Source organism: Gallus gallus, chromosome 1 (genome assembly GCF_016699485.2).
Source record: "Gallus gallus isolate bGalGal1 chromosome 1, bGalGal1.mat.broiler.GRCg7b, whole genome shotgun sequence".
Lineage (NCBI taxonomy): Eukaryota > Metazoa > Chordata > Aves > Galliformes > Phasianidae > Gallus > Gallus gallus.
In genome coordinates, this window is record NC_052532.1 from 176,813,123 (window position 1) to 176,836,314 (window position 23,192).

Sequence of the window (23,192 nt, forward strand, 5' to 3'; positions counted from 1 at the left end):
TGTATATAAACAAGTATAAAAACTTCAGCTGAAAATTACTTGTGAAGAGCTTCCTTCTAGGAATAGGAAACTCCAGGACAACTTTCCAGTGGTAGTAGTAGAGGAAGAGAGAGAAAACAAAGTGCTTTGTGAAGAGGAACTTAAGTTCACGAGGTGACAAGATGACAGAAATACCTTATTGAAAAAATAGACAATTTCTGCACTTGAAGTGGTACAGCAGGAGCCACAGAAGTCAGAGCAGTGCACTTGGCTGCTCTTAGAGCAAGCTTTGTAAATGTGTACTTGAAATTACGCCTTGTGTTGCTGCCAACGTGAGAGGCTGATGCAAGTTCAGTGACCTGCAAGGCAGCTTCCTGTTGGAAATTCCTATTAATCTATTGTAAGCTTTCACTTGTAGATAAGCCTAAATTAGCATTTTAATATTCTGATATCATTGGTATTCATTTTTTTTTTTAATGTTTTGTCACTTCAGAATTGTTGACTTAGGATTACATGCTCCTTCTCCTGTGCATTATGTGCTGGAGCTGTCTGATGACAAGAGTGAGGTCTTCTGGATTTAGACACTCTCTTTTCTATAAACAATCCTACATGTAAAGGGCACGTACTTCTCTGGTCATTCCTTTTTGCATTAACTCAGATACTTGGGAATAGAATAAACAACAAAGTGCATATGTATGTGGTACTCTGTTGTTTGGCCTCTGCTTTGAAGCTGTCATGTTCAACAAGACTTGCAGGTGATGGCAGTCAGAGCTGTGCCACCCAATAGCCTTTTGGTCAAGTAGGTTGTTTTCCTTTCTTTCCAGAGGAAGCTACCAGGAGCCTTAATTTTTCATTGAAGTTTGTCTACCGTTAGGATTTGATAATTCCATTTTGAGTAGTGTCTAGAATGCTTTTAGGTATCTGTGTTATATACCAAATCAGAAGAGTAATTTCTAGTAGTCCTTTAACAATTAACGTGTACATTTTTTCTATCCAACAAATAGTTCAATAAGTGGGAAACTAGTTTTACAGAGCTGATGGAGGTTAAGGGCAGTACATACTTGATTAGTTCAGGCCACAGAAATGCTGTTTTGGAGCTGTTTAATTTTGGATTCCTTTAGCTTTGTACTAAAAATTATAGCAGAACTGGAAACCTTACAATTTGTAATATATCACAGAACTTCATCCACATTTTCCATAATGTGAGTCATGGAAATGATAACTGATAGAAGTCATTAACTGATAACCCTGAGTATCGGATTATATGAATAGTGCGATTGTATGGAGTCATAGAATATCCCAAAGGGACCCACAAGGATCGTGGAGTCCAACCCCTGGCTCCAACAGGACCACCCAAAATCCAATCCCAATGTCTGAGAGTGCTGTCCAAACGCTCCCTGAGCTCTGGCAGTGAGGGCCGTGCCCACTGCCCTGGGCAGGCTGTTCCATGCCCACCGCCCTCTGGTGCAGACCCTTTCCCTCACCCCCAGCTGCCCCTCCCCTGACGCAGCTCCATGCCGTTCCCTCGGGCCCTGTCGCTGTCACAGAGAGCAGAGCTCAGCGCTGCCCCTCCGCTCCCTGTGAGGAGCTGCAGCTGCCATCAGGCCTCCCCTCAGCCTGCCCTGCTCTGGGCTGAACAAACTAAAGGGCATCAGCCACTCCTAATATGTCTTGTCCTCCAGACCCTTCATCGTCTTTGTAGCCCTCCTTTGGACACTCTTTAATAGCTTTATTTCCCTCTTACATTGTGGCACCCAAACCCACACCCAGTGCTGGAAGGGAGGCTTCATGGTGCAGAGCAGAGGAGACACCCCCTCCCCTCGCCCAGCTGGGCCTGGGGCACCCCAGGGCACACTGCTTGCTCTTGTCCAACTTGCCATCAGCCAGAAGCCCCAGGTTGCTTTCTGTGGGGCTGACTTGTGCATCCCAGCCTGTACATACATCCAGGGTTACCTCATCCCAGGTGCAGAATCTCACATTTGCTCTTGTTAAACCTCATGTAGTCATTCTATTTCACTAGCATACATTTTGTTATATTGGATTGGGATGGAGGTGGGAGGATGTTCTTGTTTTGGATTTGAGTTTTTTGTGGGTTTTTTGAACAGGAATCCATTAAAAGTGAATAACAGCGAGTAACGAGGAAATCAGAGACACTTGTGTCTTCAGAATAGCTGATCTACAGCAGTGAATTTGCTGGGCTAACTTTACTGTGTGGGGAGATGAAGGATGGTTACCCAAGTCTTGTTTCTGATCCCCATCTTCAAGAACCATTTTTCAGAACAGGTCGTTCTGTAAGCATCAAGAAGCTTTGTTTGAGAGCAAACTGATGTAATTACTGGGCTTCTTGTGCAATCTCCTCACTTCTTTTTTTTCATGTAGGGATAGCTAGAGCTGTTGTGGGTCTGACATCTAAGCATAGGGTTAGAAGCCAGCATCAGTCTGGAAGGTGATTAACCCAAATATACTAGTATTTTTGGGCACCTCAGTACAGAAGGGACATAGAGGTGCTGGAGCAGGTCCAAAGAAGGGCAACAAGGCGTGTGAAGGGTTTGGAGAATACGCCCTACAAGGAGCAACTGAAGGAACTGGGGCTGTTTAGTGTGGGGAAGAGGAGGCTGAGGGGAGACGTTATTGCTCTCTTCCAGTATCTGAAAGGTGCTTACAGCGAGAGTGGGGTTGGTCTCTTCTCACTGGTGACAGGTGACAGGACAAGGACAAATGGCCTCAAGTTGTGCCAGGGTAAGTTTAGGTTGGATATCAGGAAACACTTCTTTACAGAAAGGGTTGTTAAGCACTGGAATAGGCTGCCCAGGGAGGTGCTTGAGTCCCCATCCATGGATGTGTTTAAAAACCATTTGCATGTGGTGCTCAGGGACATGATTTAGCAGAGGGTTGTTAGAGTGAGGGTAGTATGGTTAGGTTGTGGTTGGACCTGATGATCTTTAAGGTCTTTTGGTCTTTTCCAACCTGAGTGATTCTATGATTCTGTGATTCTATTTGTGCTGTGGTGCAAGTTTGTGTCTGTGCTTTCTAAGCTCCTGGCTGCCCATAGCTGAGCTTCAGTGGTTTGTCCGTAGGAAGCCTGATTACTAAACTATATAATCCGAAGAAAGACAATTATTGTTCTTATAGGTAGAGTGTTTATTTTTGTGCTGCTGTATTGGCTTCACTTTTGGTTTCGGGAACGTCTGTAGTTTCTAGATATGTCAGATATGGCGAGTAGAGATTGTGTGCCTTGTATACGGAGTCCCTTACAATAAAGCTCTACTGAAACCTGTGTGGTCTGAGGGCATTTTGTGTTTGCATTAGTTTAATTGCCTTTCTGACCCCTCTTCCTCAACTGGCCTTTCAAGCTCTGTGGGCTCTTAGCCTCACTGATATCTCTCTGCAGGATCTTTGTACCAGGAAGCATCCCGGCTTGCCTGGAACTCCCCCAGCTCTGCCGTCTGATTATCCAATAGCTTCTCTGGCTCTTGTACTCAGCTTCTGGTTTAACATCTTTAATAGCTGTAATTCACTTCCTTCTGCTTCAGTAAGACGTGGACGAGGAGTTTATTAGTTTTAGCTCTCTTCATAATACATCTGTTTCAGCATCTGGCAGCTTTCTCATTTCTTTCAGAAGCATAGTATTTCTTTGCCCTCTGAGAAAGAAGAGTCATTTATAAATATACTCACAGACTGTTTCTTTCATGTAGCACTTCTAGTTATTTGATCACCTGTGTTAATTTCTTCTGTTGTTTCCTCTTATTCTTTTCCCCCCTGGGTTAACAAGATTAATTGGTCCTCCTTACTGTAATTCTGTGTATCCAAAGCAGTGTTTTTTTAATGTTAGTCTTTATCATGCCAGTCAAATAGAACATATTTTGTGGTTAAAAGCATCCAAATTGACTTCAATCCTACATTAGGAATATTTTCTCACTGTATCTGTTACATAATATCAAAGAAGGGAATCCAGGAATCAGAATAGGAAGCTATAACCCAATCTGAGCAGAGTGCAACTCTGTGACTTTCAGCTATTCTCTCATTTCACAAACTGTGTCTAAACGGACTCATGTGAGTGCTCTGCGGGGAACCCCGAATCCAAAGTTCCAAACCTAATTTTCCATTAAGTATACCCGCTTTTGACCTCATATGTTTAAAGGATTATCCATGAAAATCCTCACTGACGTCTGAAGCACCTTTTTTCTAAGAACTGAGGTGAGTACTCTTTGTTCTGGGAACTCTTTGGTGGCTCGAGGTTGCCAGGTTCAGTAATATCTCTAAGGATTTGAAAATCTACAGTGAATCAGATCTCCCCCTTATTCCAAATGTACTTACTTTGACAATAATACTGTTGGACTGTCTTATCTCTTGGAGTCTTTGTGATTTTGCTGAAGAAGACCTAAAAGTTCTTCTGGTTTCTTGAGTCAGGAGAGGATAATGCTCCTAGCCAGAAATAGGACTGTGGTTTGGGGTTTTGCTTTGCTGTTTACAACTTGCTTCCACCACTGTTTTTGTTTTATCTTTATCCAGCGCTTTCTTGCTACTTTCTTTCTCATCCTCTGAGATACCTAGAATATGTCTGCTAAGAAAACCCCAGCAGCCATTTTATGATATGCCTATGCTTTCTCTGCCCTCTGTTCTGCATGGTGATATACATCTCTCTTCTTACTGCACATTAAAAGTTTAAATGAAATGTCTTTTTTTAGTCACTATGTGGTATAGTTACCTGTGTATAGTAGGTATGATAACATTTATGTCAACTCACTGGAAGAGTGAATGTCACATTTATCAGTGTCAGCATAAAATGCTGTTTGACGTTCCCAGGGAATCTCTTCTTCACATCTTCCAGACTATCAGCTGAATTATGCAAAACCTACGTCTTCTACTGCCATCTTCCCTTGTCCTTTTTAGGTTATATACACTTTTGTTAGCAGTCCTCTGTTATATCAATTATCATTTTGTTTAAGCAGTCCCAAGCTGACAGTGTATCCAGAACCATTCTAGAATAAGTCTGGGAACAGTCAGGAAATTATGAAACTCAGTGGTTGGTCTCTGGACAAAGCAATGGATTTAGTGAAGATATGACACTGAAATCCACCTCGAACACTGATAAGTGTAAAGAGGAGAGATGAGAACTTATAGGATGAGAGGTAGAAGAGAAGAAGGAGAATGCAAATTTGAAAGGAGTTGAGGAGAATATTGAGGAGTACTTTAATGACAGAGGAATCCTTATGAGTTTCTGGCACTTAATAGAAAGAAGTGGAAATTGCTGATGAGCAGAGAGGTGTGTTTTGCAGTGGCTCTGAGTATGGAAAGGGTACCAGTGTGCTGCGAGAATCTGACCAGATTTGAGACTGCCCAGATAAGAAGAGTCTTCAGCATCCCACCAAACTATGTTATCGTTAGTTCAGAACTCTGGGAGCTGTCAAGTACCTGTTCAACTTAATGCCCTCCCCCCAGTTTTTCCTTTCTTTTTTTCTTCTTAAAGAAAAAACTCATCAGCCTCTACAGCCAGAATGCACTAGGCTCTTGGGTGAACAGCTACATGGTCATGGTTCTGTAGACTTATTTATCAAGTGTCTGGAGTTAACAGTTGATCCTGGACTATCATACCAAAGTTCTAAAGTTGGTACATGAGTTACAGCCTTTTTTCTTTGCTGTTTGGTGAAGAGGCTTGGATATGGTCTCCTCAGGCTGATAGAAGCACCTTGCTGCTATGAGCATGCCCTGGAACTTGAAAGCAAGATGACACACAGGGTCAGGTTATATTGTTTAGCTTGCCAGTTTGCATGTGGCCTTAATTTCTTGTCTTTTAAATGGTGTTAGGTGAAATACAGTGTGTCTGGACAGGAAAGTTAACAGAAAGCAGCAAATGCCTAAAAATGCATAGCCAATATATGGGGCTAAGATCAGTTTCAAAAACTTTATTAGCATGATGATATCTGTCTTAGATTGTACATAACTGTGTTAGTCAGGGCAATTGGATATGGAAGCATCCTGAGTCTGTCAAGAGAGGCATAGCAGCTGACAGCGTGTGGAAATGAATTGTTTTATCTCTTTGCTGAAGTGATGTGTGAATTGTGTGCTTTAATGGAGGTATGTCTGAGCTCCTGAACTCTGATGTGGCCACATCCAAATTAAAATAAATGCAACAGTCTGTCCTGTCCTAATTAGTTAAACAAATGCTTCTGCTAATGAAATGACAGAGATGACTTTAATCTTCTAAATTGAAGAATTTCTGGCTCTGAGCCAGAGGAGAGCATAGTAGTAGCAGAACTACTGAAGCATTTCTGTAGTATGCTTTATCGTTGGATCTGCAGTCATTTAGACAGGCAAGTGGATATCTTTGCAATCACTGTAAATATCATAATTTCCATTCTGTGGATAAGAGAAAAATATTACCCTGGGAGGTGTGGTCAGAGTGAAGTTCAAACTGGTAGTGTGGCTGTTAGTGAAAGTTGTAGGGGAGCTGACGTCCTGGAAGTAATGGTGTGTTGCAGCCTCTTTCAGATCAGCATGAAAGCCTAAAAAGTTTACGCTAATTTTTTTCCCTAACAGTTCCAGCTAGCAAGGAGTCTTTGTCATGGAGGCTTATGTAGCATTTACATGTGACTTCTAAAATGTATAGAAAATCACCACAAAATGCATTCTTGTAAGAATGGGGGCAGGGAGCATGTAATGAGAATTACAACCTTTGTTTTTCTGCTGGGGCTGTTACTGTGCTGCAGTGCAGGAATTGCACACCGGACCTGATTGAAGCATAAGCAGGGTAGTGAGCTTCCCGTGCCAAAAATAAGCATGAGGTAGAAAGGCTACGTGCAGATTAGGAAAATGATAATAATGCAAATATACACACGCTCTACTGTCAGCAATGTAGAATAGGTTATTAAAAAAAAAGGCAAAGATTGGGTGAGGAAGCACCGCTGTCATGTTAAACTGGGGAAGAATTTGGCTCGTATTTAATGTCACATCGCTCGTTTAAAGCTCTAAAAATAGTGTTTATAATAAAACCCGTGACACAGCCATGGCTAGCATAATTCAGATGGCCCCTTTCCCTTTTTAATTTGTGAACAGAGTTCCCCCTTTGAAGAAAAGTATTTGTTTACAGTTGTTTATCAGAGCAGGAAATGGATCAATTAGATGTAACTTTTAAAGTTAATTGACTGCCACTACTAAAACCACCTGACATCATGCTGGTGCCAGCAATGCCAGATGAGAAATCTCACCATTGTTGCTGTGGGAAAGGCAGGGACATGATGGGAAATGTTATTCTTGGCACTCAGAAGATTAAAAATGTTAAATATTTATAGAGTCTTATCTAAACTACTGATTGGTTATTAGTGCCTTGAATTGAGGCAGGGATGTGTGAATCCCTAGAGCTTCGTGGCCCTATCCCATCTGAATGAATCCGAACCGTTAATGCGGAATTGGTGCTCTAAGTCTTCCTGCAGCTATATCCTTCTTTCCACCCTGCACTGCCTTTGTATTTATTTCCTTCTCTTGGGTTGTTCCGTTAATGATCTAGAATGTTATAATAGCACAAAAGAAAGTTTAGGAATCCTTCCTCTTAGAAATATTTGGCTTTAAAGCTATGTCTGTATCTTTTTTCAGCTGCACAGGCTTACAGTCTTTCTTGCCGGTTCAATAGCAGAATGACTTCGTTAGCACGGTGCTACCTTGTTGCTGTATTGGGTTTAGCAATCTTCCCTGCTGACTCACGGGCTTTTGAGGGGCGAGGTTAACAGATATTCTGGATTACTTCTTCCTGACAAATTCCTGGCCCATTTGGAGACTCAAGAAAGCTATTGGATACGTTTATTGGTGTTGCAAATCCACATTTTTTCCTGTCAGTTGCGAATAGCTACAGCTTTTGACAACTGTAATGAGGCCTTTGATAATGCTTATGCTGCTTGTAGCAAATAGACTTACTGTGGGAGTCAGAAGCCCTTTCAGAAAGCCCCAGTTTCAGATCTGAGGGAACCAGGGTAACACAACCTGTAGCTATAAAAAACCCTCCTATCTTGCCTAATATGGAGCCTCACAAGAGGACCCCTTGAGTCTGTGAATGAGGTTGAAACTATTTGGTGTGGCTAACATGTTTCAGCTACTTTTTAAAAAATTAATGATCTTTTCCCTCTGATATTATTTCCACGTTCCTGCCAAACCTATGGTAGAACGGTAAGAGAGAGCGAATGAGCTTGGGGTGTGCTTTAGGGGCAGAACAAGTAAGAAAACTCTCTAGGTCAAATAGTTATCTTATTTAAAAATAAGTCTTAAATTCGATAGATTTGTGAGCCTAAGGCAAGCTTAATTAAACTTAAAGGAGAGCAAAAATAAGCATCTAAAATGCTGTTTTGGTTCTCGTAAACCTGAGTAAGCCAAAAACTGGATTATTCAATTATGTATGGCTGTGGGATTTGTTTTGTGAGCATTTTCCGACTTAGCCCAGATTTTCAGCAACCTTCTCTTCCTGCCTATGTGCTCTTGGCTGTTTCCAAAGGAGAAGAAGGAGCTTCAGGTTTTGATTCGGGGGCTCAGTGCTCCAAGTCTCTCCTGTTTTGATATTAGGCTGGCTGTGGGCACACTGGAAAGTGTGTCTGCAGGGAGGAGGTGATGCATTTATACTGTTCAGGATATTCACCACAGACTGCCTATCTGCAGCTGTGCTCGCTTCTGCACCGTAGGAGGTGGAGTCGCTCCCTGGGGAGGATTGTGAAGCCGCAGTTTGCAGTGCAAGTTTAATAGGAAGGTGCAGGCTGGCTGTTCCATGGTTTTTGTGGGCTGAAAGCTTGTCACTTCTGAATGAGTTCAACATGAGAGCCTGTCAGTCTCATGTTCACTTTCTTCTGGTAAAATATTCTTTAAACTGCTCTGCATAACTAACATCTGCGTTGAGTTACCTTTCTCCCTTTTATTTCTTGACTGAAATGCACATTGCTTTAACATCAGTTTAATTTACTTTGTCTGGTATGCAAAACTAAAAGCTTTGAAGAACTCATGTAATGGGTTTGAGTATCATTGAGACAGGCAGCTACCTGGGCTGGTTGTGCAAGAGTTAGTCGCATCCTAGCTCTTACACTCCAGTTCCTTGGTTTTCCCATCATTTGAGAGGGAAGGAGAAATGAATAGATCATCACTATGTTGATATAACAGGTCTCTTCACTGTAATGTCTGTTAAGTATCCACACAGAAGACCTTTTGTATGCTCTCTGGGTTAGAAGAAGGAGATCAGATTTATCAACATCTGCCTTTGGAAACCAGCATCCCTGATAATGGGATTCTCTGAGCCCAGAGAGCACTCAACTGTGGTATCCTCCTTGAGTCAGCTTTTCCATCAGGCTGGGCCTCACTGAGTGTCATGGGGACCAACGCACAATCACGAGACCACCAAATGTAATGAACACAAGAGAACAGTGTTTTGTAGAAAAAAGTACAAGCAGCAAGGGAATGAGTGGAGGTAACTTAGAGATGTGAGGGTGAGATGATGGATAGGGGTCAGTGTAGCTCTAAGGTGTGCCTCTCACTGTTATGCATCCTCTCAGTCGTGCCCACTTGATTGCATCAGTGTTTTATTTCTGGCACTCCTAGCATCACTTAACTGCAGCCCCAGTCAGTGCAATCCAAATAACATGTGTATGTAACCTACTGCCCGGCTGTGACAGTGCCCAGTAGCAGATCGTTAGGAAGAGCGTACAAATAGAAAAGGATATAGTGATACTTTTGTGCTGCAGTCTCCAAGCTGCCAACCACTCAGGGACTTCAACACCCAGAAATAGTACCATTTTATTTATTAAGCATCAGTTTTGTTGCTTTATTTATATTTGAGGAAACTGTATAATGTTAAGTTCAAATGGAGCTTTTAACATTACGTGTCTCTGGTCTGCAACATTCTGAAGTGAAATATGAATGGAAGCATATTACCTGTAACTCATTTTGAACCTACTAGCTGGTGTCTGATCTGATGTCCCTCTTGTTGTACTAAGAGAAAATGAGACAATTGTTCTGTTCACCTGTTTATCTGCCATTCTCTTCTTTGCTGATTTTTTTTTTGTCCCTCCTTTTTAACAGAAATGGAAACTCATCCCATACCTGTTACTCAGTGAAACTATAGCACACTCTGTTTACTTGTTACTTTTTCATTCAGCCTTTTGTCGTGCTCCTGTGTCTGGATGTTTTTGAATGGAGGAGGAAGCATATAGATGAAGTACAGATTTTTTTTATAGCAGGAGAATGCTCTGTTTTTCTTTATCCTATTACTCTTAAATCTTGATGCTCATTTGCTCATTTGCTTTTTCGAAGAACTAATTAACAAGATCACATTCCTTGGGCCTTCAGCCTTCCCTTATGTCTATCACTCTTCATTTACTGACATAGAATTTTATTTTATTGCCCAGAAGGTCCTTTTGCCATTTTTTTATGGTTGTATTATATATGCTCCTCGGGGGAGATGTTATCCCATCAAACTGTTGCCTTGCTAGTCACCTGTTTTCTAGAGTATGAATATGTCAGTTGGCACAAGTTGTAGCACAGATGTCTGTCAGACTCTGCTACTGATCCCTCTCCATTAAGAGCACTGTCTTTTAGGCCTGCTGTTGGTTTTGTATTACCTAACTGATTACTCAAATGTGCAAAGACCTTCATTCTTATTCTGCATTATCTTAGTTTCTGAATCTCTGATAAAGCTGAACCAAGCAGAATTCGGAAATCTGAATAAAGAGAGGTTATCTGGTAGAGAAAGTCCGTTTTACTTAGGCAAGGAGACTCTCTGGGCTGCTTGCTCTGCCATGCCCAGGCACACCGGTAGGGTCGTGGTTGCCTCTGTGGAGGCAGTTGCAGTCCCTGGCATTCTGCCTTCTAGGGAAATTGCCTGGAGCTGACTTCACCTGCTCTTGGCCCACAGGTACTGTGTGATGTCAGGATGGTTGCTTAATTGCTATGAATGTTCATTTTCCATAACTGTGGTGTGGGAAATAAAGCTTCCTATCTCACAGGCATAGTGTAGAGTCCTAATTAGCCAACAGCATATTGCTGGGAAACCTTGGACTGAAAGAAGCTGAGAAATGCAAAGTATTGCAAATATTTCATCTAGTTGTACTTGAACATCAGTGTGACCCATACTCCAAAGTCACTTAAGTGTTTTTGAAATATCCCAAAGTAGTCATGCTGGTAATAGCTAACTCATTAGTACGCAGCCCGTGGTGTGCTCGCTGCTCGGATCTGTGTACCTATGGGGGCCTGGGTAGGCCTCCAGAATTATCAAAGGCCAAAAACATTGGTTTTAATGGGAAAGCTTGTTGGTAAGCTTTTTAAAAGTGCCTGTTGTTTCTGGTACTCAAAACCTGAAAGACCTTTGGGTTTCCTTTCTGATGTCACTTAAATGGCTTTGGAAAATCTCAATACCTTTACTATTTCAATGTTAATTCCAAAATTACTGGTTTTCACATACTGTGTCTGGCTGGCTTTAAGCAATATGTCGCCATCCACCTTTTTCTCTAGCTATGCAGAAGCTATTTTAAAACTGGTCCTGATGATACGCTGCTGACGTGATGTTAAAGTGTAACAGTGGAGGAGTGTTTCTTGTTGAGCTACACACAACATGCCATTGTAGGGTTTTTGCAACCAGTGGAAAATAAAACGGGTCAAAATAGGTCAAACCTCAGTGTGAGGAGTATCTGTGTTAAGTGGAAGATGAGAAATGAAATAGTAACCGTTACCACTGAAATGAGAAATAGTGATGTTTGTGTATTCAATTGGTATGAGTTCGCAGTGGGGCTTTGAATTGTGCTGCCGCCAGATCTTGTACTGCTGCTGTCAATCACACTTTTTTCTTTCTTGAAAGGCTCATGGCAAATTTATTTTGGATAGTTTCTTAACAGGTGTTTCCTTGACATTACGAATGCCTTAAATGAGAACTGGCTTTATGTCCGGAGCTCTCAGCTGAAATCACACGGCGGGCCGACACAGGCGCTCGCGTGTTTACTCATCTGCGCCCGCGCTGACAGCAGATCCCCGCCGATTCCCACAGTTGGCCGGGGCTGGACACAGAGCAGATGTTGGGGATTATGGGGAAGGCTTCGGAGGGGCTTTAGGCCTGTGCGGTTGCGGAAGTAATTCATTGTGGAGATGCAGACAGGGCCTGCCGGACCCACGCTCAGGAGTTTGCTGGAATAGGTCTCTGTGGATTTCAATATCCAAATCAAAAACAAATGTTTTCCTGGTACCTTTTAATTAAAAGGAAAGCATAAATCAATATAATAAAGTTAATGCACTGAGAGGTATCGCATTTCTACAGTGTTCTCCCTAACAGAGTAGCTGGCAATGTGGGTCTCTTAGAAGACCCACGGCTCGCTGAGGTGAGGGGTCTCCATGGGGTGGCTGCGTGGAGGTGGGGCAGCTGCAGGCCTGGCCTGGCGCACCGCCTCTCAGGAGAGCCTGGTCACCTTGTAGTGGGGCTGGTGGTTATTGTGGTTGTTTTGCAGATGTCTTGTGAATCCAGAGTTGCTTCCTGTGGGACTTGTCTTCGTTTGACTCTTGTCTTTTGAACACTGCATGCTCAGAAATCAGCCATCTGTGGAAAAACAGAGGTGGCACAAGATGACCAAGACTGAGTGGTGGAGGTGATTTGTTGTGATGTCTCCCGCAGACATCACATATTGCACAACATGCACTTGAGGCTTCGAAGGTATTTGGCCAGGAAGGTAACTTTTGGCTGTGGTTCATCTATTTATGGGTTCAGAGCAGACATCTGTAGAAAAGGGAATTTATGTACATCACTACTATCCTCTATTGTGCTGTTATTAAGATTTTGGTTAAGGGTGAAAGGAATAAGAAAGAAACAGGATGCGTCTCCAAGGTTTGGCAACAGTGTGGTGGAGACGATTGAAAATGTACTTTATATGTGATAATGCAGGAAGCAAAGATGCAGTGGCTGTAGTAAAAAGTCATAAGTACTTAAGCAATGGGGTAGGTTGCTTCGTGAATGAAAAATGAAGGATTTGTCGGTAGTAGTACCTATTTGTGGTAAGACTCCATTGATCCAAGTTGAACTGCAGTCATGCTGAATTAACCCAGGTTTTTAGGGCCTTCAAGAGACAGTGTGACAGTAACAAAGACTTGGAGCTAGCTGTGTTCAGAACACTGGATGAACAGCCATTGAGTATAGTAGCTGGGCAAAAATAAAATCCCAGGTGAGCATGTAGTCTCTGAGCTAATAAACTGCTCTGTCTGGAGAAATGTAATGTGGGGAAATTGCTTATCTGATGCAATTCTACATTGCTATAACAGATAAAAAACAAAGATCTGTAAAATTAAATTTACAGGATGTAGTTTTTCAGAGCTATGCATGGAAGTGGAGTGCTTTCAGCTGAAGAATTCAGCCTGATTTATAAACCTACACCTCATTTTGAAAAACTGGAAGAGGTCTGCTCAGGGCTTTGCAGTTATTAAGACTGATTCTTGCTATATCGTTAGCAGCCCTTTTCTGGAAATCCTGAGTTAATGAGGAATCTCCAAGATGTAAGATAGAGAATAGGGTAAACTTATCTCATACCCTATCAGAAAATCAATTAAAAGCAAAATATCAAAAAACACAGCACTTTCCATTCATTGAAACTGTTTGTATCAGCAAACCCCGTGCAAAGCCTTTTCAACAGGCTGCCTGCAAGCTCAGGTGCCTGCATGTCCCATATAAGTTGCTGGATCAGGGCTCTGGAGAGTAGTAGTCTAGCTAAAATCAGCTTACCTGCTATATGTGTGGGCAAGGTGCAGGATCCAATTTGAACTGATTTCGATGGAAGTTTTGGCAATGATCATTGCAGGTCTTTGCTATATATATGCTGTAGAACCTGAGTTTTAGTCAACAGCTTCACTCAGAAGATGAAATTACATGGCTGATCCAGACAAATGGATAGATGCCTTATTATACTTAGCTGAAATATTCAGTATTGTAGCATAGTTAATGTGAGTTGTTCTCTTTCTCTATTTGCCTTTTTGAGGTGTTCTATAAAAGCACAAAAATATTTGGCAGTAAGTGAGAAGACAACGGAAGAGGAATAAATGCAGATTTCAAAGGTTATTTTTAAAATATATGTATAACAATTACATGAGATAGCATCAAATACCTTTTTCTCTATTATGAAAAGGTTTTTTACAATATACTACGTAAACATTTTAAAAAATAAAAAGTTTAAAAACAGCAAGGTGGACTGTATTTTTGCATTTTCCCTGAGGTTAGGACATGTGCTCAAATTCATATGGTAAAATAATATGTGAAATAACACTGAGTTTCCTGAACGTAATCTTTTTGCTGCCTTTGATTGTCTTTTTACTCAGGGATGCTGCTTTGCTAATACTGGATGGGAGGGCATATCTTGGAACAAATGCATGTTGTGTGAGGGAACCAGTGTTGGTGCAGTAGCTCAGTTGGAAAATTTCAACACACAAAGCCAGGAAATTTGGAGGTTCTGACTCTCTTTTTTGTACGTGTAACTTGGCAGGTAGTACAAATATCTTATATCTTCACTGGCAAGCAGCAGCTTTTGCTAAACATAATTATTCCCTTGGAGCTTTAAATTCAAAGGTGGGTTCTGTAAAATTTAATTTTTTTCCCCTGCAGCTTTCGTGATAAAGGAACAGTTATTAAATAAGGGCAGCTACCATACAAGAGTGGTTACTATTAAAACCTGCACAGGAAAAGTTACAGGCACCAAACAAGAGTGGTTATATGCTGAGCATGACTTCAAAAAGAAGGAACATAATGTAAAGTATAAATTCATTTTTATATGCAGAGCAAAAGTTTGTGCTGAAGTGCATGAAACAGTGAACAAGACAAGCTGTTTCACTGTCAGGTCTATCGAAGTTACTGCTTCGATTTACATTAAGTTCTTTGTATTTGTGCCTGTGTTTAATTTGAGGGGGGAAGGAAAGAAAAACTGCAAATACTCTAAAAAAGTTCTGGCTTTCACCCTGGCAAGCACACTTGGATGCAGATTTTATTTGGGCTCAGTGAATGTGGAGTAGCAGGACAGGCTACCACACATAGAATCATAGAATGGATTGGGTCGGAAGGGACCTTAAGGATCATGTAGTTCCAACCTTGGCAGGTAGCCACCCATGGGCCTGCTCTTCCACATCCTCAAGAGGAAGCTGAGCTTAAGCTGCTACAAAAGAAGGTTATATTGTGCTGCACAGCTATCTAATTTGCAGCATCTAAGAAAACCCTCTTTTATGGTTTAGGATGCTATCAAACCCAACTCAAGTGAGAGAAGGTAAATCATGGATGCCATCCACAGCATCGTCTGAACCAGATTTATTTTCCTTCAAGGTATTCATGGTGCACAAGAACTCCTACTCAGAAACTTTTAATTTGTGCTGGGGGAGCTCAAACCAATACAGAATTGTGTTTTGTAATATTTTTCTTTAAACCAGGAAGCAAAATTAGTTCCCAGCACCATTTACCTAAAGATTTACTGAAGTATTTCATCCATTTTAAGGAGGAAGTTCTTTTGTTAATGAGCTCTGTGTTCCCTAGCAAAATTTCAGGAAGTCACTGATGTTTATTTATATGGAACATTATTTTAGTACATGTTTTTAACCAATAGTCTTCTCCAGGTGACTCTGAAGAAGCATTTGTTTGCATTATTGTTGAGCTTAACATAACCAATAATGAAAAAAGAAATGACAGGCTGCATGAAACTACATCAGAGTTTACACTGCCAGTGAACCATAAAATCGAATTAAAACACTATCTGATTAATTTCCTTAATTTTCTACTATCAGAGTAATAATGGAAAGTAACATGGGCTGGTGCCTTATTTAATTGGTAGCGTTGTATACTCATTAAGTAATGAGATACAGTAATATTGTCTTAGGCAAAGCTGTATATGTAGAATATGTTTTAGTTGACACAAACCAGAGCTTATTAACACCCTTTGAGACACAGTTGCTTAATGATATATTAATGGGTATTTCATATATTTTTCAAATAGTAATTTCTGTTAATTACATTAAAACGTAGAACAAAAAGAGGTTGCTAACTTGTTGTATTCTTCCATTTTGGAAAATTAGTTCCTAACAGAAAATGAGAGGGAATAGAAGATCTGAGGATTTCACTGTGTTCCCGGAGTGCTGTAACTTCAACTGGTTTCTCCAAGATAATGTGAATGTGTGCGAAAGCTTTGGTATTGTAACGTTGTATTGCCAGTTCCTGGAATTTTCTAATCATGATTGTTCAAAAGAGTAATTCATCGTTGTTGCTGTGATTATATTTTTCTGGGGTTTAAGGTGCTTTCGTCTGTTTTTTCATACTTTCTTTTAACCATTGCAGCAAGCAACTTCTTTAATGAAAAACTTCTTTCCTGAGGCCTAAATCCCAAAATATCTTGGGCTTTTCTAGGAATACCAAGTATATGTCTTTGTGATAGCACTGGCATTTTTCTTTATGTTCACAATACTCCTCCTATCTTCCCTCTCTACGTTTATATCCAGGCTTTAAATTAAAATTACCAATAGGCTTGATTGGTATGGCATGAAAGCTAGCTAGTGGATAAGTTTCTTATTCTAGTCTTCCATATGGTTTTAAGTATGAGGTTTAACAAGTCCAAGGGCAAGATGTTGCACTTCAGTTGAGACAATCCCAGATATGAGTACAGCCTGGGAGAAGTACTCATTGAGAGCAGCCCTGTGGAGAAGGATATGGGGGTCCTAATGGATGAAAAGCTGGACATGAGCCAGCAGTGTGCTTGCTGCCTGGAAGGCCAGCAGTATTCTGGGCTGCATCAAAGGAGGGGTAACCGGCAGGGAGAGGGAGAGGGTTATGTACTCCTATACTCTGCACTTGTGAGGCCTCATCTGGAGTACTGCATCCAGACCTGGAGCCCCCCGTCTGGGGGGATGCGGGGCTGTTGGAGAGGGTCCTGAGGAGGGTTATGAAGATGATTAAAAGACTGGAGCACTTCTCCTGCGATGAAAGGTTGAAGGAGCTTGACTTCTTCAGCCTGGAGAAGCAAAGGCTTTGGGAAGACCTCATTGTGGCCTTCCAGTACTTCCTGCTTACAAGCAGAAGGGGAACTAACTTTTTACACAGACATACAGTTACAGGACAAGGGGGGATGGCTTTAAACTAAAAAGAGGGGAGGTTTAGGTTAGATGTTAGGAAGAATTTTTTTTTACTCAGTGTGGTGAGGCACTGGCACAGTCTGCCCAGAGAAGCTGTGGATGCCTCATCCCTGGAGGTGCTCAAGGCCAGGCTGAATCAGGCCCTGGGCAGCCTGAGCTGGTGGATGGCATGGGGATTGAAAATGGGTGATCTTTAAGGTCCTTTACAGCCCAAGCCATTCTCTGATTCTATGACTGGCAAAATTAAGAAAAAAAGAGTAAAATACCTGAAAGAAGTATCTGATTTTTCTGTGCTTCTTTTACCACTCTCAAGGGGAAATGGCTGTATGAGTGGAGACTGGAAGAAGGAGGAAATAGGTTTGAGACTGGACCAATGTGTCATTGTGTTAAACCCAGCCAGCCAGTGAGGTCATTGTTTTCATCTGAGTCATTTTAGAATGAAAACTCTTACATTATGGAAAACATTGCACATCTTTATTTCAGACATGGAAATATCCAGCCAGCCTTTCAGGAGTAGAGCTCTGCTGATTTTATTCGAGGTATTCCTGTCCCAGTGGTGTAAACAGGAGGGGAAATCAAATTATTATGCCTCATTTTTTAAACACTTTGCCACTAACCCAAAGTAAGGTATTCTCTAGGCACACTTCAAGATGCTTGTTGAGGAGGGAGCCAGTAAATCTGTTCATCACACCTGTCAGCTCTGAATCTAGTAAACCTGTCCAGCCTGGAGCAGGCTACAGTTATAGTAGGGGGAAAGGTTCTTAAGCACCGAATCAGGTTGAGGCTATATTATGTTCCAATGTGCAGAGGGAAAATCCTTGAGACTGCATTCTTGGCTATTGATTGTATTTCATACGCAGCCTCTGGTAGGCTCAGTCTCTGTGTAGGACAATTTAATTGAGAGACTTGGGCAATATGCCCAGCTTTGCCATTGATTTGTGTGGCCATGAGCAAACTATGTCATCTCTCTGCACTTGGATTTTAATGTATATGGTCTTTAAGGTGGGTCTTACATTAGTAACACTTTATCTTGCTGTATAATATGGTAATTATAATAATTCGTGTGTTTTATATGATTTAAGAGCAAAGTGATTGTCACATAAGCTAAGAGGAATAGTAGGAGGTTTTGGCTAAATGTAACAATTGCTCTTTTATCATTTAAGTGGGCAAAAGACATTGCTACTTTATGTCTTCAGGATAATTTATGAAAATGACACTAGCTTCGAGCTGTTTGCATAGCATGTGCTTACAATGTTAACCTGTGGTGACTCTGATGTCTCCTTAAGATTAATTCAACCACTTGCGTGGTAAGCATTTAATATTTTTGCTCTTTCAAGATTAAACTTACAGGTCTTCTTGGAAGAAAAAAAAAAAAAAGGAAAACTAACCTGTGCTGGCACTGAAGCATTCAGTCTTAAGAGGATCCAGAACACGCAGAGACTGCATGTTCTGTAAGGGAAAGCATATTTGGGTAATGGTCTTCCAGGTATATAAATTCATCCGTTGTTTGTAGGAGTTTCGTTATCATTTTCATGGTATGGGCACCCCTCACAATCATCACATGGCCCTCTTCTCCCCATCTCCTCCTCTACTAGTAGCTGCCAAAAACAGTGGCATGCTGTCTTCCATGTTTGACTAGTGAGGACCAAAAGTAATCTGCCTGTGATTGCGCAGGTGCCCAGTTGACAGCAGATTGGATTTGGATCCCAAATGGGATGCTGGCATTCCCACGAATATGAAACTGAAATTGAGCAACTTATTGGATCCTTATCCGTGTCTCGTGGAGACAGTTATGAACAGGATCTAGGCAAAATTCCAGTAATAATTCTTGTTGCACTATAAATACAAAACCGGCTGTTTTCATGGTGAAGCTATGCTTTTGCTCTCCATTTTTAATCAGAAATAGGATGCATGGGCATCTGAGGAAATGAAGCAATAAAAGCTTTTATTATTTAGAACGTGAATTTATATTTTACCTCACTTTTCTCGAACGATCTGGGATGCTTGTGATCCTTGTTAGGGTTGTCTGAATTGTTTACTGGTCCCCAGTTGTTTCCTAACCATGTGGTGATAAGAATACAAAAATGATCAGAATGTCCTCCCACATCTGAGAACTTCCTGGCATTATTATTCTCACTGGAGGGAATAGTTGAAATTGGTGGCACCACCTATTGGCAGGAGAGTACATCTATGAATAATTCTTATTTGCATACTAAGAAAGAATAAAAAAAGTAGATTTTCTTGATACAACCGAGTTGCAACGCTTCTGTAGAGCTAGTCCTTGATTTAAAAACAAACAAAAAACAAAGCACCGCTTAGCCTAACATGTATTTCTAAAATAGTAGTGATGCAGAGCACATCTTCCCAGTTGTTCGTATTGGCCAATACCATCACTTTTTTGTTGTTGTTATGTTTAAAAGATTTTTGAAAAGGTACCCACCCTTAAAAAGCAGCTTTGCCAACTGGTTAAAGGTATTAAGGCCTAAATTATTTGCTGATTCTGTGAAATAACTGGTGGTAAAGTTTTCCTTATTTTATTGTTCTCATTCTTCCATTTTAACAGATGTTACCCATAGTCTGAAATGAGCTCTTTCACTGCGACAGCTTCCCCAGTGCTTGGAAGGCAGTCTACTGATGGCAGCAGTTTAAGCTGCAGTGTCTTCAGCAGGAGGACCTGCGTTATTAGCTTTGAGGGTTTCGTGGATGCCGTGTGATAAATGGCTTCTGGCAGTTGGCTTTGGGTGTGCTAGTCACTACTGTTTATGCCAGAAGAGTCTAAAAATGACCTAGTTGCTCATCATGGGGCCTGTGTGATGATGGAACTGGTCAAAATTTGAGTTTGTTTAAGAAACAACTTCACTGTGGCCTTCTTAAAATACACATGCCTAAATAAATATATATATTTATACATTTTTTAAAAGGTGGTGGTTCCTGTTTAGTAGCTGTGCTTTTCTTATCTGGAGGAGATGCCTGATAGTTGAAGGCTGTCACTCCTTGGGGCTGGGCGTGGAGGTGCTGTGTTTCCTTGAAGACACATTGCAGTCCAGGCTACGCTGCTATCGTGAATAGCTGAACAACTGCAGTGGGGCATGGGAACAGCTGCAAAGTCTGGGGAAGGCTTTGATGCAATATATATGTGTTCTCAGTATAGCTTCAGTTCATAACCCAGTTGGAAAACATCCTAAAAATGCTGTCTATGGATGTGCCCACATTAGGTGGTTTCCAGGGATTCCTCTGCTGAGGAGCTCTGGTAGTGTGAGCAGATGGTGTAACCCTGCTGGGGCCGGGGCAGCATTCAGGCCTGTGTGCGAGGCAAACCAGTTACTGCCCTGCAGTGAAGCAGGCACACAACTGCATGCAGAAACTAAAAGCAAGTGGGCAGAAACAGTCCAGGTGAGCTCAGGAATGGAGAAAAACTTAAGAGTGTGCTGTGTGGAAAAAGGCTTGCCAGCAGCAATGTCAGTGTCTGAAGGGGTGAGATGAGATGGATGGTTTTACTGCTGTGGTGCAGTTTGCCGACAGGCTAATGCTGATGTATAGTTGCAGGTAAAAGGTATGTGACTTTGGCTTCTTTAGTGCAGAGAGCTTAAGGTGAAAACGTCCAAGCTCATAGCCATTGATTGAGCTGACAACATGATAAAAAGTAGCATTTCAATTCCTGGTGAACACATAGTTGGATTGTTCTGTGCATTAAAAGAACATCAAATTTCTTTCAGCTAGGAAAGCAAGAAGTGGAATGCGAAGTACTTGGAGCAAAAATGCCAGAAAATGCATGTATGATTAATACCGTGGTCCTTTTCTCGCCTTTATTAGCAGAAGCATGGAAGGATGGTCAGTGCAAATGCTGATGTGATTAAACTGCTTGCGCCTGCAGGGTCACAGCTGAGGAAAAGAAAAGCATGAGTGTGAATCTCATCATATTTTGCCACTGCGTTACTGTAGTTCAGCTCTTTGGCTAACAATTGAGTTAAGATTTTCCTTCTTACTCCTGCCCATCCTTTTCTTAAATAACCATAGATCAAAACTGACGGTATGTTCTCATGTGAAAGTAGGCATGAGGGATCACAAATAACTACGAGCTGATTCTTAGACTGGAATTTGTTTGCTGACTGTCCGTGTGGGTGGCAGTGTCCATAAATGTTTTAGCACAGTCTGGTTCGCTCTTGGTCTCAGTACAAGATTTATCACTGACATGTCAGTCCAGCCACAGCGTGGAAGACTGTACATTCAGAAGTGAAAAATGCTTTTGGAAGTCTTCAGTACTTAGCAATCCAAGGGCAAGCTGCTCCTGGCTAAATATGGCTGAGCAGAGAGGTGGATGACTCTAAATAGGGATTGACACTGGGAGGAGATGCTGGGTGCAGCAAATGCTGTCCAGAGCTGGGTGCAGCACTGGACTGTGGTGGTTGTTCTGGGTTGTAAGCCCCCCTGTACTGAGTGGTGAAAGTTCCTTCTGTTGTGATCAGATGCCTTTGTCTTAACAAAGTATGTAGCTACAAATCATCTTCTCACAGTCTATTTCAAGGGCTAGAAGTCATGTGTTCAATTTCATGTTCTATAGTTCAGATTTGTGCTTGTCTATAAAATTTCCTGACACTTCAGTGCCGTGGGCTGCTGTTCCCTTGTGTGCTGCAAGTGAGGCACAATGAAACCATCTCAGCCCGCATGTCAGCAGGAGCCAACTGCCTCTCTTCAGTGTCCATGGGTATATGCCTCCCTGCCTTTGGCTACAGTGCATGCAGGCATCTGTAGGTACAGCTGTGGACATTGTATGTGGCATACAACATACTGAGAGGCCAAGGTTTTGGGTAAGGTACATGCCGTCATTCATAAGCAGCAAGAGAGCGAGGTGTGGCTAGCTGCTGGAAATGCTGTTGACACCTTTCAGCCCATGTTTTACGTGTGCGCTGCACACAATTCATTACAATAGAAAAATACTCTTTACTGGTATAGCAGAGAAATTAACGATTCTCGTGGGATGTGTGTGTGTATGTTCACACACGCATGCAGGAGGTGGTGAGGTTGTTTCCAGTCTCCTGTGTGTCAAACCAGGTTTTACCATTAATTTATCTGTAAAAGGTTCTAGAGAGACCTCTAAATAAATGACCTGAAATAACAAGTCCATAAATAGTGCTCTGTTTCAACTTTGTTCCACGGCTCTATCTGTATGTTGGAACCTGCAGAGTTTGTGGATATCTTCTTAGGTCCTACCAAGTTTTCTCTTCAAGCATTCCAGCAGTGTAAGAAATGCAAATATAAACTTGGAGTTCTTTGTTTGTAAAAAGCCATTTACATGAACAGGAGTGAATCTTCCCTCCAACCCCTGGGTTTCAGACAGCAGTAATTTGAACAGGAAGTACTGTATTTAAGTGCAGTATGACTGAAACATTTTAGTGAGACATCTTTATTTGTTTTTGTGACGATTTGATGCTGCTCAGAGATCTGAAGCAGTAGGGTAGAAAGAGTAAGCAAAGAGCAGAAAGGACTCGTTAAAAACTTAATGTTTATGGTGCACTTCTCCGTGAGTGAAAATGTCTGCTTGGATCAAAAAATTAATGGCAGCAGAGGATTCGGTCTAAACACAACATTTTTGAAAATATCTAAAAAATGTGGGATCGTGAGGAATGATCCTAGTGAGAAATGCTGCTGTTGTTTCTCAATTATAGTCCTAATTTCCATTAAGAGTTGCTGAGACTTCCGCCTCTCTTCTTACCCCCACAGATTTCAATGTCATCCCAATCACGGTTGCTGTTTGTTGCCATCCCTCTACTTTTTCCCTGAAAACAACCACTTAACATGTGATGGCTTGAAAATGCTCATAGTTTGTTTGTTTTCTTCGTAGGCTGGAATGGTGCTGAGATGTGGCTACTTCTGGTTTGGGTTATTCCTCGTGCCCACTGTGTGCCTTGTTAAAGATGTGGCATGGACAGCGTAAGTCCTGAACCTGTCTTCTCTGAGTTATGGGAATTATTCTGCATGCACGCGTTGTCTACTTCATCCTGTACCAATCTGAGGGAGGCAGCCCTCACTGAGTAATGAAGATATCTCCCTTGATTATTTGCATTGCCTACCCTCTAGGTAAACAAATCAAATTCAGACCTCAGAGATGTCCTGTT

The 23,192-nt window shown here is 41.6% G+C and overlaps 1 protein-coding gene across 3 annotated transcripts in view; it reads left to right on the forward strand.

The window, feature by feature from the left end:
• The window catches only part of ATP8A2 (ATPase phospholipid transporting 8A2), a 315,266-nt gene that overhangs the window by 257,007 nt on the left and 35,067 nt on the right, over positions 1–23,192 (forward strand). For all 3 annotated transcript variants that reach the window (XM_025146849.3, XM_004938791.5, XM_025146850.2), the window contains one exon: positions 22,919–23,007. In XM_025146849.3, coding sequence (XP_025002617.2) covers positions 22,919–23,007 — 89 coding nt within the window. The remainder of the gene's footprint in view (positions 1–22,918; positions 23,008–23,192) is intronic.